Genomic DNA, 18187 nt, shown 5'->3' with positions numbered 1-18187 from the left:
CGTTTAGATAATTGTCCAGATATGGCAGTGCTGACCATTTTCTTACTAGTCAATGTATAAACTTTGGGAAAACCTCAAATTAAAAGAGGGGAGGGGGCGGGCAACTAAGTCCAATGAAAGAATCAAATCAATAAATATTTTCTGATGCATTTTCATTTCCAATAAATTAAAGTCATTTGGAGTTTTTGGATGAAGTCGAAATGCTAGTCTTATATATCTTATAGCCAAGCAATTGGAACCTAAATCAAGGGTCATATCAACGACTTTATGAACTGGTAAATAATAATACGATTTGATTTCATCTTGAATACCCAAATTCAATATTGTTTTCTTGGAAGATTTTGATGTGTAATGAGACGGGGCTCACCATCTGATTAAGGACCAGGCCTTTAGGCGATATATGAACATCTTAAAACACATGTAAAATCTAAAAATATTAAGTTACGTGGTCTGCCTATTCGGGGAGCGGAAGTGCTGTGCTACGGACATGTTAGCATTATTATTATCTCTTTCATTCCAAGTGCAGAACCTAGATATGGATGGCATGCAAGAGTGGTGGCATAGAGCTATCTGATATTTCCGGTAGTAATTATTCAAACATTTGCCAATGCTGATTTTCCTACGTTATTCACGACAACAAGTAGTGTGCCCATAAACAAAGGCCAAGCTCATAATCGATTTGTGTAAAGGGTTGGCCCGACGGGTCTTTTGCGAGGAGACTTCTAAATTGTTGGTAAAAGTCGCACCCGCAAGCCTAAATATTTATTATTTTAATGATTTATTGATTTATTATTATCAGAAGTAGTATTTTATTTTTTGGTTGTTGCCCCAAGTCTTATTTCTCGCCTTTACTTCAAATATCTTGAAAATGGGTGAGCTGACATATTACGGAACAGTACATGAAAAAGGCATATGTCCATTTTTCTATTAATTCAAATATTTGAAGCATTTGTTTGATCTCTTAATAAAGGTTTACTCTTTAGGCATTGAGAAAAAAATCTACTCTACATGAGTAGTTCATGCTTTTCTTCAACAAATTAGTGGGCAGAATCAACATAATTAGCATGTATGACTTGTGTTATAGAAGACAGGACAAAGTCTCCCAAGTGACTTTTAATGAAGGAAAAAATATTGATATGTGACCCTTGGTCTAGAATAATTTAGGCTAACGATATCTGGCTTTACACGTCCGGTTGACTACGGCATGTCAATTTTCTGGGTGTTGTCGATGGTGACAATAACAGCTGTGTCTTCGGGGGCAGCTAATTGTGGGACCACGTGGCTACCCAACAAGGGGTTCATGGCTCTGTACTAGGTGTGCATGGTTTTCTCCGTCTGCCCTTCTGACGACACAGTTTCGACCCGTGCGCGCGTAAACCCGTCTCAGACGTAATAAAGAGAAATTCAAAAGGGAAGTTAGCAAAACAACATTAATGACATATACAACAACTTCATTTTCATATTTATTTTATTTCTAAATATAATAGTCTTCATTATCAAATTGCCCTGAGAGGAAATTGGGCATGTTGCGACAGCTCAAGTATTAATATACATTAATTACAACCAAACGTTTCTTTTCGTCAGAGAAAATTGTTTCCCAGGACTTGCTTATCCACGACTTAAATTGTCATTCGGTTCAAGACGTGGTTTATTAAATACCAAATACAGCGTATAATCAGATAATGACATTGAGATGACCACGTGTACTGCAAAATATTCACTAAACGTATATCGATTATGTGTAGAAATATCAAACGTAACGAACAGCTTCTGAATAAGCATTTAAAGTTGACTATTAGAAAGCAATACATATAAAATATTTATACATATATGTATAAAATTATCATTTTTTTTAATTCTTCAAATGGCAGTAAACCGTATAACTAAATTTTTAACACATCTTGTCAGAGCAGTGTCTTTGTTGGAAAGACAATTTTACCATACGGGAGAATTAGTTGTATGGCAAAGAATTATTAAACAATAGAAACACAAAAGAGCGATAAACAACGTGTCTCTTTTACTTGACCAGGGTTAAAAACAACTCAAATTCAACCTGCCTATAATTAGTAAAACGCTCCATAAAAGAAGAAAGTATTCAATACTTCCGGCCATTTTTCTAATGGTACTTTTCCGTTGAAGGCTAAAAATATGTATACATTAATCTTAGCTGTAATCATCATACTCTTAAAATGTTTATCGTGCTGTATTTGGTCATTTATTTCCGATACATGAAAAAGCAACATTATTTAATTTTCTTCTACCCTTGAAATTGATACAAATGGAAAGGAAACAAACAACAGTGTATAGACAAATGCAATATAAATAAAAATTAAAAACGTTGTATCAAACGGGCTTAATATTTGGTTACAGCAGCTCACACTGTCAAACTACTTGACGAAAAAAATGTGGAAAAATGGACCACTGTGAGTGATGTAATAAAAAATAGCTAAAGTTGAATCTGGATAATCGTCTTGATCGAACCGTCAATATAAAAAAAAACATATTGTACTTTTCCGATTACATTTTTTGCTCATATTTATATTTATTTATACATTCGACTCGCTTAACTTTTGATGGATGTCTTCCTACTTTCAGGTCGGAGGAAGAGCGTAAAGCATGGTATGTATATTGTTTTATTCAAATGCAAACGTTAAATATATCGTATACTATATTATGTTTACATTTTAACATTGAAACGGCGATGATAATAGAATGAAAACATTATGTTTCAGTTGGATCTTATTTCAGTTTTACTGTATCTTTACATGTTTTAAGATTTATTTAACATAGATGTTGTAGTCGGAAAACACACATTCTTTCTCGAATGTCCACATGTAGACAATCAGTATCCATTCTCCTCGTCTAACATAACATCTTATTAATCACAGAGCCAGTGTTAGTATTTCCTCAAATATATTTCTAAAAATGTCGCAACTTATTTTATCCATGCACAATTATCTTTGAACATATGAACTACAATTTCCAAAAGGACAAAAACGATGTTATACTTAAGTGTTTGATTCTATATAAATGTACATCAAGCCAACATGGTATACGTTAGCTATATTCATTTGTTTAGTTGTAAAATGCGTAAATATAGACATGAAATAGAAGTCGGTCGGGGAAATAATTTATTTTCAACATGTGTTTGAAAGTTCTTGTAAAACTTATGTATCAAATTTAGTTTTATATAAATACAGTATGTACATATACTACGTTATAAGATAGGTGATACCTTTTCGTCTGTCACAAACACTTTAACCATCGTGTGCTTTTATTCGCTTGTTTCGAAGCGATAAAATAAATAAAACAGTCGCTATTACTTACTTTTTTCAATTGCAGAAACCGTCTTTTAAATTAACAACGGTCAGAAATTCTGGTAAATAAGGAATTTCCTTTTCAAAATCAGATTTTACAGCTAAGTTTGCAACATACTTAACTTTTCTTGGTCCCGGAAATAACAGGAGTTTCACCTTTAATTTACCTCAGATATAACAAATACGCTATTCAGCATTTTCAAAATGTGTGTAAAATGTTTAACAATGTTTGGTCTCGCGAACTCAGCCCAATTCAATCAATGGCCACTTTTAAGGCCTGGCATTGTTTTTAATGAAAGAGTCAACATTCGCAATTTATTATTCTCATTAACTCAACACAGACCAATCGAGGGTCGCGTTTTATGTATGGCATATTTCTCAAGGTTTTGCACATGTTAATGATTATTCGATGTTTGATGTGGGGCATACCATCCAAAAAATTCACAATTCAAAAAATGTCAACAGCAAAAGAAAACCATGTGCGTTATCATGTTAGACGGTAATATGTACATAACGTAACAAAGCTAATACGGTAATAAGTTATAAGCGATACTATGTTATACGCTTATACTTAATAAAATAATTGCATTCATGTTAGTATGGGAATTCGTAATGAGTAGTACCATGTTAATTTAGAAATAATAAAAATGTAACACTAAATTCAAATAATTAATTAAAATAATCACTTTGACACTATTGTTTGAATATATAGTAAATAGCAATGCATTGTTAACAAATAACTCAATGACACAACATCTGTCCGGCCCTTGTGCATGCATATCTACAATTTACAGACAGCCTAACATAACAACTAACTAATGCTGAGTTGTTTTCTGATTTCAGGTCAATGAGAAAAATATTGTCATTTTTTGTAAACTACCTTATGTATATTGTTGAATGTATGAGAGTTGTTCGGGTACCTTACGGAATGTTAAATTAAAAACAATAAGTTTCATTTGAAATGTTTTTGGAGAAGTACAGATGAAGTTTGGTTCAATCTAATACTACATTGATGATATAAAAGTAGTGTATGCTTTCAAACGTTGTATATAGACTTCTCGATCGGTAACAACACACATAAATGCCCTTCAAGCAGATCAAAACTACCACAGAAGTAGCCAACAGTTACACGTTATATTCTTTGAAGCATAATAGTACCGTGATTTTGCGCTTAAAAATGCAAAGAAAGTGTGACCAACATTGCATTTTTCAGCCCAAAATTATCAGGAGAAAACATGGTGTTAAATTTTTGAATAGATTTTACATTTAAACAAAAAAGTTAAACTTAAATAATTTTCACCTGAGGCAAGTATGTCATTGCTATTATTAATCTTTATGTAGCGTTTGATGAAATACATACTATTTATTTCATAAAAATTGGATTGCATTGAAACTTTAAAGACTATTACAAAGGCTTTAAAATTTGATTTTGCCCTCTGGAACTCGCTGTTAATAAGATAAACACTTCTATAATTAAACATTTTTGAAATGTATGCAATGTATTAGTCTTTTCACGTGTCAAAAGTACGGCATACTTTACAAAGTCATGCACCAGTACCTGATTATTCGATTTTTTAAATCGATCATGCCATCTCTAAAATGACAACAGCCAAAGAAACCATGTATATAAAATGTTCCTTTGGGTTACTTTATACTTTATACATTAAGTTGAATTCAGTTCACTCGAATTAGTTTTTGAAGCTAAAGAACCTTTATAACATGTCTCGGCATTGAGTTGATTTTAAACGCTGTGGTAAAATTAATGTCACATAAGGCAACTTATCTGAACAGTGATATGTATAAACAACAAAGTCAACGAAGGCATTTGAGGTTACAAAACAACTCCGAAAGAAGTTAACTAGAGATCCAAAATCATGAGCATGTCAAGTCGCTGTGAGTGACATCAATAACATATGGGAATGTTTTAGTGAAATAAAACGTCCGAAAGGAATATATTTGAACATTGATATGTATATATTAACAAGTCAATGAACATATTTTAGTTACAAAGTTTAGTGTCAAAAAATACTAGCATTGTCAAACATTTAAACATAATTAACACATCGATGTACTACTTCATTGTGCTTGGTGCTAACATTAGTTAGATACTTACAATGCTCATAGTATCAGGGAATATTTCCATTATACTTATTATGCCATTATAAATGACTTTGTTATATTTACATTTGTACATCACCGATACAGATATAATGACGATGCAGTTGTATTTACTGTTGTCCAAACATATATCGATGCTGTCTTTGAATGACCTGAAAATGACCGTTGGAATGTTTTGTAATATAATTAATATATTTCCATTAATGGTTTTCTGTTCAATAGTCCAAATATATTTATCTACAGCAGTGAAAGTTGAATTCCTTAAGATATCTAGAGTTATTTTGTGAACATATCACACCGTAAGTTATCATTTAAAAATCTAAAAATGCAAAACTGGCAATCCAGTTGAATATGCTATAAGTGTGTTTGTCAGGAAATTGTTAGTTCGGAGTTAAAACATTTAGCAAAAACAAACAAAACTTACCAATATTATTTGTAGTAGGAAACATATCTCATTCTGATTTATTTATATTTAAAAATCCTGAAAATGTTGACTATTTTTACCGACAAAAATATCTTTAGGTTAATGGGACATATTGAATCCTGATAATCGTCTTAAGCGAACCGTTAGTTTGAGTGATAAGAAATAAACATATCTTGCTGTTTCGATCACATATCATGCTTTCTATAGGTATAAGAGTATATATCTTATATATATTTAACTGATAGCGATACTTATTTTTTTGGAAAGAAGGGAATTTATTTTCAACGATGTCACAGATGCAACCGATTTTTGACAATATAAAATTATCGTTTTCTCCATATTGTTAAGCATGTGGTCGCATAAAATTTTATAAATGTCAACAAAACCCGTGTACATGTACATCATCAGTTCATCACATACATTCCACTCGTTTAAATATTGACGGATGTCTTTCTAATTTCAGGATAAACGGAGAGTTTAAACGGTATGTATGTTGTTTTCCTCAAATGTAAACTTTGCATATATCATAAACTATTCCAGGTATACATTTTAACATTAAACAATGCTTTTAAATTGAATACCTTTCGAACGTAATCATGCTTATAGTGAAATACGTAATAAACGTAACCATGCGAATACGGTTATACACAAAGAGCGTAACCATACGTATACAGTAATACGTAAAGAATGTAACCATGCTCATAAGAAAATGCGTAATAAACATTATCATTCTTATATGGTAATAGGTAATATACGTAACCATGCTAATATTGAAATACAAATCATACACTTCAACAATATCATTGTAGCAGATATAGGTTGGTAAAACACTTTGCACATCATGTAACGTAAACTTCATATTGCTAGGCAATACTTTAAAGTCATGATAAAAGGCATGATTCAAAGATAGATAATATAAGTCAAAGGTCTATACTCTGTAATTGTTATAGCGTCTTTAGGTTTCACTAGGCAAACCAGTATTGTTTAAAGTTACTTTAAATATCAATTTTGATTAGGCATCCGTTGACGCTTTTTTGCTGCTATGGAACTTGTCAAACATGTAATGGGTTTTTTATGAGTGGTATTTAAAATGTATGATGTCAGATAAGTAAGTAAACAAATATGTTGGTACAACGATCGTCGTATTGGTCATTTATATCAAATGCATGATTTTTAAAAAGTAGCAAAATAATTTAATTGTGTTCTGTTCCTGAAAATGATAAAATTGGAAAGAAATGTAAAAAGGCAATAAATAACATTTTAAAGACATCTGTAGGATCAAACGGGCTAAATATCTGGTTACAGTTACACACACTACCATAATATTTTTAACAAAAATAGAATAAATTTTAAAAAGAGTGGAAGGCCAATGACAGTGACGTAAAGGGACTAAATTATGTAGCACACCTTAATATGGTGGTATCTTTTATTAGTGACTACATCTGTATTTTTTTCAACGAGCATACTTTAACTTAAAATATATACGGCGTTACATTTGCAACTGAATAATGACCGAAAAAAAACAACACAACTGTTACTTATTCTTGCTAGGAACGCCTGGTACATATGGCATTGCAATTTTCATATCGACCATCAAAATAAGTTTCATATTCAAAGTTGTTCTTGTATAAGTATATACAAGTAAAAACAACCCTAATGGAATGGACAGTGATCACTTCCGGATCTTTTTCACGATTTTTAAGACGACAGCTAGACAGTACTATGTACAAAGTGCACAAGCTTCAGCCATTCCAGTTCATTAAAACACTATTAAAATGGTTGTATATCAATGTATTTCAAAGAAGTGGCATCTACCGCATGTATTGCATTGACAACAGGGACATAATTTGTACAAACTTGGTAGAGGGCCACTACACAATGCAGTGCATTAAACATCTTTGCTATAGCCGGTTCCATTTCTGTTAATATCTTCATTATTTTTGACGTATCATATGTTATGGACAAAGAATATTAAAAGGGTCAAATACAAGGATATTTATTGTCAATGTTGAGCTTGATTGGTTCTTTGGATGTTTGTATTTTAGTAACATATTGACGATAGGCTAGTCACAATATATCATATTAATGCGTGAACTAGTGATCTTGTCACAATGATAATTAAAACAGCCCACATATGCCGACAACCTTTAAATTTGCACGTATCATCCATTATATTTCGGTAGTTTTTACATACTTGTATGGTTTTTTAGTCCAGGCTTCTGTTCAAGTGACATGGTACTTCTCCAAAACAACAGCTAAAACGGCAAACATTGTGCTCTCTTGGGGTACTTCCCTATAGGAGAATTATACACATACTTAACGTGTTCAAGTTTAATACACGAAGCGTTAATTTCGTTTCTACGGTCTAACGTTACCACGGAATCCGGCCTCTGTTCTGTCCATTTTATGGTTGCTAAATGAATTAATGCCCTTAAAATGAGTGGACACTTTGTTGTCTCCCTTTGTATTAAGTGCCCAGCGAGTACCACAGTGCATTGCACCATTTACCACAATGCATTGCTTTTATTTCCAGGAATATGTTAGATATTTCTTGGTTTCTGATATCGCCAATATATTGATATAAGAAATAAACCTACAAAGTCTACCAATTCGGTTTGAATAGCGATACGAATTGATTTATATGAAGTCAGCCTGTATCCTTGCGATAAATATAAACGTGTTACTTCCCTTGGATGAAAAATAAGCCATGTAAAATTGATGCCATGGCAACACAACTTTCAGAAGCCGTCAATGACAGACAGGCAGTGGCATAAAATAAGGTAGCAATAATGAAATGAAGACGATCATTAAGATTTACCACCGTGCTCGTATGTTGGAGCAGCTGGTTGAAATGGATTGATTTACCAAATGAAAATTGCAATGCCATTCATTTTAAATACTTGCGAGGACAGGTTATAAATATATTGGATTTTTTTTGGATACAAGGAAATTGGAACAACCAGCATTCCATAAATTGCTTAACATTTGGCTGTTTTAAGTCAGCATTTTAATGGAATGCTGTTTTGCACTCTACTTAGGAAGATACAATTGTGAATAATAAAAGGTGAGTGATGCGATAATCACTTGTATTTTATCGAAGAATGACATCCACAATAACACTTTACAGTAACTCTGTTAGGAAAGGAGTGCCCAATGATGGGCTCGAACCTATGATCATTAAAACACTAACACAGCACTCTAACCGATGCTCCATGTTCGGGATTACCCAAAAACTTCACCCCTCGCATTTTTATCTAGAGACTTATCAAGACACTCTTGCATTAACATCAAAGTAAACCTTGGATGAAAAGTGCGTCCGATGTTGGACTCTAGGCAACAAATACTCAAAAGCTAGCATGAACTCTAATTAACTGAGCTTACCAGGCTGCTGCTTACCCAAATACTATGTACACTATAACAATAAGGCATCTATTAATTCATTGCTGGATTTTCATTTCCCAACATCCTCTTTTTTTCGGCGCCCCTTAGAAGTATTGACTCAAATAAAACTGTTGATCTTGTGTACCGGAATGCATTTGCATATTGGTCCAGTACTGTCTTGGAACTGAGTTTATTCTTCGGTGTAAAACATTCACTTGTAAAAAAGGAGAATTGTTATAATTTTGTTTGTGGTTCGTCTAGAAACTCATGTTTATGGTCCCTTATGCAATAAGAAAGAGCATGAACATTCATCTAATGAACAACAAAATACCCCCATTTAAAACAAATGGATAAAAATCTAGCAATTAATTTATATTGAACAAAAAGAGACCTTGAGATTTTAAAAACTGTCCTTCGACATTTTAAATACAACAATTGTTTGTTTCCATTTATGTGATACTCACTTATTTTGCCTATTTATTTTGCAAATTATGTTGTAAAATAAATCTGTAAACAAATCATTGAGCTTGAGTTATGGGTCTTTAGCCACCATAATCACATGACATCATGATTTTACACTTTTATGAACCACTTAAAAGGGAGTGATCCATAAAAATAATAAAACAAATAAAAACAAGAAAGACTGAAAAAAATCATATATCAACAACATTGAGTTTGTGGAAAGTTCAGTTTATAATTCTGGGTGAAAATAAGGTACAGTGACTTTACTAGAAAATTGTACTATTTACAGTCATCAAAAGGCTGTTGTTTCTATCTAAAAGGCTGTTGATCCTTCAATTGTGCAAATTTTAATAGAGGCTTGATTTACAATGGGAAATTATATAGCGGATTTAGTTTTATGACGCTGGGAGGTATAATTTAGAGGCAAAAACGTTTAACGTTGAGGTCACCCTCAGGACTGAAATGTATTTGGTTAAAAGCGTTGGCAGTGGGGTTTGAAATTCTGATGTATTTTAATACTCGTTTTCTCCTATATTAAAACAAAGTGATCTAAAATGTTTGGGAGGGGGGGGACTTGCCTGGTGTGCCGCCACCTAACTGGATCTGCTAGTGAAATTCTCGAAATTGTGACATATCAGTTAAACCTAAAATTTTAATGTTTTAAGACAATCTTCTTATCATTCTAATTTTTTGTTGTACAGCTGACTGAAAAATCTTTAGTTGTTTTCTTAATTATAAAAATAACCTCCACTTGACAATTTATGATTACCATATTTATACAAGCGACTTTGTGAACAAAAAAACAATCAGCTGCAACAAATGCATTGAGTAGAAAGAGTGAAATGGGCAATGTATGTATTCTGTCACTCCCAAATGTTGACATTTATCTTTTTTATTGAAAAGAGGTATACACTTCTGTTGCAATTAATCATTATTAAAATTTTCAATTTCTTCTTTGTCCTTATCATTGAAAACAATGGAAAAATGGATTTATTGGTGAAATATTCTGTTTACAGCATTTGCTGTTTTGTTTTATGTTACTGCTCTTTTCGTTCGTAAATTGTAATTTTATAGGATTTAAAGTAAGGTTAAACACTGAATCAAATTTGAAATATATAAGAGTAATGGAAGACCAGTTACAAGGAATATATTTATAACAGTATCTCTTTCAACATTATTGGTATAAAAACAAGTATCAGTTATATTACATTATATTATAGTGTTTATTGTGTATAAGTTATATCTTGCATTGCATGGTCAGTCAAGGTATGTAGTATTTGATTGGATATCATGAAGATGAATCAAATTCAATAAGTCAGCATCATAAAATGCTCATGAATACATGAACATTCATATGGAAAATCAAATTAAATAGTATTGTGAATAATGGTTTTACAAGAAATTATTAGATCAGCTCTAAAAACATTAATAGAAGAAATTAATCACCATATCATAAAATTAACATGTGTTGACCATTTTGTTATTTAGACTCAAAATATTTTAACTTTGTCCTTATAGATCTTTCCACATGACTTCATATATTCTAAGAGTTACATGTATACTTATGTATGCCCCCCCCCCCAATATTTTGCAAAGCACTGACCGCTATTAAAGCTTTTATTTTTAATGGTACAATGTACATATATTCTGAAACTTAAATAGGCAACTGAAATTATAAAAATGCTTATTTCAGTTTTCATATTTTATATTACTTCAAAGTAAGTCTTAATGTGCCCCTACACATGCAACGACATAACTACAATTTGAAATCGTATCACACTTACCTTCATTATCTAGTTAATTTGTATAGCTCTGTCAGATTCCGTGAATGGCAGATTATGACAAATCATCCCGTAGACTACAAATGCACTGGCTTGGAACTGTCAGTGCATAGTGAATTCATGGCATACTGGTCATGTTCATATGTTTGTAATAATTATCACCAAATTCCTATCTAGAGAATAAATGCCTTGGGTCAAAACCAGCATGAAGTTCTCTCATCTTTAAAATGATCAACATATGCGCTTCTTTGCAAATTTCACAATAGATTTGTTTGCATAAGGTTTTAAATAGATGCATACATATGAATATCTGCTAAATGATTTTTTAGTTTGTGCAGGTTTTATCTAGCTAACCTTGATTTAAAATTTGGTTGACATTGAAAACTTTTACATACCGTGCCCCATTTGAAATTCTTGAATCGCCCCTGCATATTATACCAGTACTGGTATACTAAATTTTTCACAGATTTAGACTTCAGCCGGTTCAGGAACACAGGACTTATCGTCAGTGTGAAACTGTTTCAAACTTTCAGTGTTTGACTTAGTTGAATATATTGATTCGTTAGATTTCCTTTTATTAACTTTCAAATTACAAGCGTCATTGGAATACTTCGAAAGATTTATCAGAATCTTAATGTTTTACTCGTTATTTTGGTGATAAACCCTGTAAGTAGACTGAAAACCTCGTAAAGTTGAGAGGCAGTACCAAGGGCAGGAACAACGCACTTATAGCAACGCCAAGGAAAGCCTAGTGGAGTTTTTCGGAAAATACGGAACAGGGGTTAGTTTGTAACAAAAGTGCCGCCTTATAAAAATGAATTGTACTCAATAATATATTGTATTTAACTTGAAAATTATCAATCTTATCGATATGTAATAATAAAATGTCAAATATCAGTTCAGTTCTACTTTAAGGCTATTGTCCGCGATTTTTACCATGACCGTGTTGAACTTCTTTCTACTTGTTGGAGCTTCAGTGGTAAAATGTTGACAAAATAATAAACAGGTTTACATAGAGACAAATAAATCATTATCAAACATGCAAAGGGATTGGGCCACGAGTTTTACCAAAATCAGCTAAGGCTCCCAATACATCAAATAACTTACCAAGCAAAGGTGTTTTTAAAGTAAGATAGGAATGTTTAAATCAAAGTATATTGTTTTTTTGTTTATCTGTTGGAAAAATGTAAGGAGAACATTAAAGTGAAAGATGTGTGAAAGAAGACAGAGCTACAGAAGTAGGCTCCTGCTTTTGATTTACTAAAAACGATTGGTATTTTTGAAGCAACATTGACAATCTCTGTAGACACAGACATTTCGATCGTCGGAAAAGCTGTTAAGACCTAAACGTAATTTATCAGAGCTAAATGGGTGAAATTGTGTTTCTAAAAATATTTATGTGTGGCTCTGTGAATAGTGTACAATAGAAGAAAACATGTTCAGCACCTTCGATTACTTTAAATTGTGCACATACCGGCGAGTACAGGCTTACACACGCTTACACATACACTTTTGTATCATATGTATGTACATAAAAAACAAATATTATTTAACAATTTACGTAAGAAGGTAGGTTATTTGTATACTAGTTGTATGTTGATATCTGAATTTAAATATTAGGCTAGAATAAAGGTTGACCACAAATAATACAATTGTTTTAATATAGCAAACAGGGTGAATAAATGTCAAAAACAAAGATTCTTATGAAAGAAACCGAGTTTCACTTAAATGAACTGTGCTGAAAACACGGTACCTTATGAGACGATAGTAAATCACAGTAAATCTTCTACCACTCACCAATCATTTAATAGTTTTGCGTTTTCAGCTATTAAATACACAATTACATTCTTGTTTTCAGTGTTTTTCCGTATATGCATCATTTAGAAAGCAGTTTAAGGTCCATCACTCAAAATGTATGTTTGTTATACATGTGAATGTATTGATTTTGAGTATGAGTGTCACTTTAAGATATTGGTAACGTGATCTTGAAATCTAGTATCTGTATATAACACCCCTATATTACATATTAATTAGTGTGTCTTTGTTAGCATTGACATTTTCTTCAATATGGTAACTTACATCGTACTGCATATGTAAATAATGTTTAATACAAGATCTGCATATGTCCTACAAGCTTCATTAGTCACGTGATCGTTTGGGCCAATGCAGTGACGTACTCTAAAATTGAAATAAAAATGAAAACGTTAAAGAATTTAATAGGGAAATTTCATTTAGAAATTCGTTTCATATCAATAATTTCTGGTCTTGTTTACAGCCGAAATTTTCATTTGAAATGACATCAACAAAGTAATAAATTGATATATAGCATTTCCAAAATATGTATGGGTGTCGCAGATACAACATTATCCAATCTAACGTTCCGCATTATGCATTCCAATATTGCAACCGGTAATGTATGATTCAAAGATTAACCAATTTGTGTCATCTGTTTAAAAAGTCTCACAAGGCGATGATGCCAACGATCATTTTATATTGATAACAGTGACTTTAAATAACAACTCTGATAAAGGTTTCCTTTTATGTTTTAATTCATCTATATATCCTGTTAAATACGCAATGTCTTGCCTTATGTCCGGTTTATAAAATGCATGAGAATAATGTTATCAGAGAATAACTCTTATAAGAATAGTCGTTAGGATTTCGAAAGCAAGTTAACAACAGCGTTTGTCGTTAAAATGATCATTATCAAAATATGCCTTCAAAACAAGTATAAAATAGTCAGATATTATTGATTCTTCATAACGTTAAAAATTTGTTAGCATATAACTTAATAAATGTCTCAAAATACTTTTTTATTAGTTTACATACACATCATCAGTGCACCATATAAACACCAATCGTTTAACTAATGATGGATATTTCTTCTCTTTTCAGACTGCTCGAAGGACTGGGTAGGTATGTATTGTTTCTTTTTTTCAAATCAAACCGTTGATTATATCGTAAGGTATTTTCTGTACATGTTTTGAATATTTAAACGACAGTACACTCCAGTAACAAGCTACTTTCTTACATGCTGATACTATAAAAGAGAAATGTGGGTAATCTAAATGAGAACACAGTGATATAAGTCCGACTTTGAAAGTTAAAGAATATTGAATAACTTTTCCTCAGCCCGCAGTAAATCAAGTGAGATAAGATACGTTAACCAACATTCCGTCTAAATTTCAAGCAGGTAACACTAAAAAAGTTTGACGTCATTCTATCTTGAACGATATGAGCTTACTGTCTGGAAGGTCAAACAACTATTGTCAAAATCTTTGATATTTTTATCGTAGCATTTGAATGGACAATAACTGAACTTAACCATGCAATTTAAGGGATTTCATATATAATTGTGTGAGAGTTGTCAATGTCACATCCCAAATTTTATGAGAAATTTATTGTTCAGGCTTGATCACAGAAGTGCTCGTAGCAAACTGATTCAAATTAGCATATGAGAATTCAAAAGGCATGTACCTCTGTGATTGTAAATACTTGATTGCATACGTGCTATTTAATGTCATTCTTACAAAATACTCAACTCAACTCAAGATAACTCAAACATCTTACCTTGCTTAAAGATACACGTATCGTTCCATGATATAAAGTTTATAGAAAAGATATGAAGTAATTTTTGTTGATGCAATGTAACATGTCAATTAATAACGACATGACAACGACCAGATCTGTGCTCAGCAGACAAAATAAACAAACACGATTATAACACTGAAAAACAGGTTTGGTCAACAATTATATATGCAAACTTCTTTAGAAATAATCAGACTTTTAATTCAAGCAATACAGAACACGCAGTCGTTTTAAATATTCTAAACTTTCATCATGGAATCCTATAAATAAAAGAATTAGAGCACCGTAGCCGATCAATTACGTGGTTGAACAGTCCAAGCCACCCTGGGCAAGCAAAAGCAAGAAAATTTAAACAACGATGCTTACCCTGGTCAACTAACAGAAAACAGACTAACCATTTAAAAAGACTACGCTTAAGTCAATAAATGTAAATGTGCAGATATAGTAATGCTAAAAAAGCCTAAATATAAAACATTAAATACAATACGAGTATCAGATTTTTTAAATCAAATAACCGGACCCGATTTTGCAAATAAGTATGTTTAAATAAGTTCATACTAATTTGCAGAATCAGGTTCGTTTATTTTATCTAAAACAACTGCGTATTTTATTGGATGGCATCGAACTTGAAATGAAATAGACTTTTTCTACAACTTCTTCGTATAAAGTTTTGTAAGACCCAAAGTTTAGCTGTATTGTTTCAAACAACCTCGAATTTAAAAGTTTTAACAAGAAGTATTCGCCCTTGTCCGGACAGAAAAATATTTTCTGATGGTATAAACATTTTGAAACTCGTATACAACAATAACTGAGAGATGATAAGAACGGACACAAATATAAGTTATGTTTATTTACTCTGGAGATGAATGATATTCTCTGTGGTTTAAACCAATACATTATGTGAAGGTAAATCAGCATCCAAACGATAAATTCGTTAAAATATGTGATAAAAAATCATATGAGTCACAAAAACTGAAGACGTTTGTTTTATTTCATTCCTTGATTGTGTATTCTAATTGAAAGACAACTCCGGTAGTAATTCTAAGAAATACATTTATACACTTGCAAGGTACTTCCCATGTAAGAACATGCTCTGCGTATAACGAATACCCAAAGACATTGTGATATTTCATACAATAAAACCTTAACAAAAATACTATATTGAAATGATACGCATTATTATTCCAAATTACTTACTATCTAAGTTTTTATAATAATACGTACAAATGATCAGCTATTAAAACTCATGATTCATTTAAGCCTCAGGAAACAATCCGATAATATGAATGCAGTTTTATTGATTCGGATTGAAAGTCGTGGTTGCTATAGGAACATGCTTTGATTGTCACATTTGACCGAATAATATTATTAAAGTTTTGAAGAAAAAAAGGAGAAGAAAAGATCATTACAATTGCCTTTCTCAATTTATACCAAATTCAATGATAGCTCTGACCATTGTAGTTTATAAAAGACTATACTTACATCAGTTACACTGAATTACAGAGGGTCGAGTTTGTTGAGAAAGATGTATTACTCTTGCCAAAAGTTTCTCTTAAAACGGTTCTATGTATAATATTCAAAAATCTGACTGCAAACCGAGTATTCGGGCAGGCATCTTATCAGGGTTATAATGTTGTTACATAAGTTACAACGAGTAACAAGTATTTTTAAAACAAATTCGGAAGAGTGCTTTTTTCTTAAGTTGAATATTGAGTTACGCGGTTATATTAATAAATCCTTTCCGTTGGTTCATACAGATTTATAAGTGTAAATGGTATTCTGTTGATTAAATATAGCGCGCACGAAATGGGACACAAAATCAATGACGCAATTTCCGAAGTGACGCTTCTTGTGCATACAGTTTGGCGCGTTGTTCTGATGAAATGCTTCTTTAATGCATACAATAGAAAGAAAAAAATGTTTCAGTGTATGATCGCAATATATTTCACCTCGTGGACATCAAAAGTGAATACTTAACTCGTGGCTACACCATTCGGTGAACAAAATTACGATCAACTACTGAAACAAACAAATATCCTTTATTTAGTAGGTACATGTGATCCATCAAACATGTTCGGAGTTCCAACTCACTCCCGTTTGTCTTACTATCATTTTCCAGCTACTTCGTTATCCAAATGTCTGCCGTATTTTACCGATTGCATGTTTCTGCACCAACGTTAATCACAAAACAAAGTTCAATTTATACAAATGACTGCTATATACGTATGACCTAAACAGGTATACATATTAATAAATGTTACCAAAATATAATTGATTTTTCCCCAAAAAAGTTCTTATCTATTACGGTGATGTGTCCTTTATACATTCCCAGTTTATCAATATTTGACACTGTCTGGCTTCTTCCAGACTTTATATTTGCACGTTAAGTCGACACCGTTTATCTACTCGGTATACACTTTTAAAAATTTCAAACTCAACGTCCGAAAACAAAATCCTTCGCGAAATCTTATCTTACGCCAGCTTCTAGCTCAGTATCAGGAAGACTAAACGAGTCTTTAGAAAAGGCACAGGCTGCGATTTCTGGCATTGTGAAAGGTACCATGATCACTCGGTGCAGCGGGAAAGACTCTCATGCTGAAAACATCCGTCAGATCACATTCTCTAGATAGGCAGGATATAAAAAGTGTAGATTACCGACGAACAGGAAAATGAATACTCCTTCTGTATCCATCCATTTCAGAAATTCATTTAAGCGATTTTTACCGTTATCATAATGAGAAGCAAACATTTCAGTACCACTAAGATGGGCAATACGTATTTTACCCAGTGTAAAAAGATTCCCAGGCTCCTCAGTAAGTGGATTGCCCATATTGTTCAATACAGTGTACACCTTCTGTACTTTATCGAAGAAAGCCTTTTGTGTTTGTTCTGTCTGTTTAGGATGTCCGGTATTTTCATTTGCATCCTTGGCCTCAGATGTCTTTTCATACTGAGTAAGCAAGTGACTGACTTCAGGTTCGGTAACCACATTTTTGTAATGCAGATGGGTCTACAGTCACAAAAATGGCACCACCATCAACTTTTATAACAACATTCGCTCATGAGCTTGGTCATTAGCTGAAAATTCCCGATTAGATTTGTGAACAACAAGTTTA

The 18187-nt window shown here is 32.3% G+C and overlaps 1 protein-coding gene across 1 annotated transcript in view; it reads left to right on the top strand.

The window, feature by feature from the left end:
• Positions 1-1204: 1204 nt before the first annotated feature.
• Positions 1205-18187, top strand: part of LOC128210502 (uncharacterized) — a 31104-nt gene continuing 14121 nt past the window's right edge. Inside the window, exons 1-4 of the mRNA XM_052914851.1 lie at positions 1205-1308; positions 2596-2619; positions 6323-6343; positions 14379-14399. Coding sequence (XP_052770811.1) covers positions 1205-1308; positions 2596-2619; positions 6323-6343; positions 14379-14399 — 170 coding nt within the window. The remainder of the gene's footprint in view (positions 1309-2595; positions 2620-6322; positions 6344-14378; positions 14400-18187) is intronic.

This window comes from Mya arenaria, chromosome 12 (genome assembly GCF_026914265.1).
Source record: "Mya arenaria isolate MELC-2E11 chromosome 12, ASM2691426v1".
In the NCBI taxonomy this organism is placed as follows: Eukaryota; Metazoa; Mollusca; class Bivalvia; order Myida; family Myidae; genus Mya; species Mya arenaria.
The sequence above is the reverse complement of the archived record's forward strand: the minus strand, read 5'-3'. Positions and strand labels throughout refer to the sequence as shown.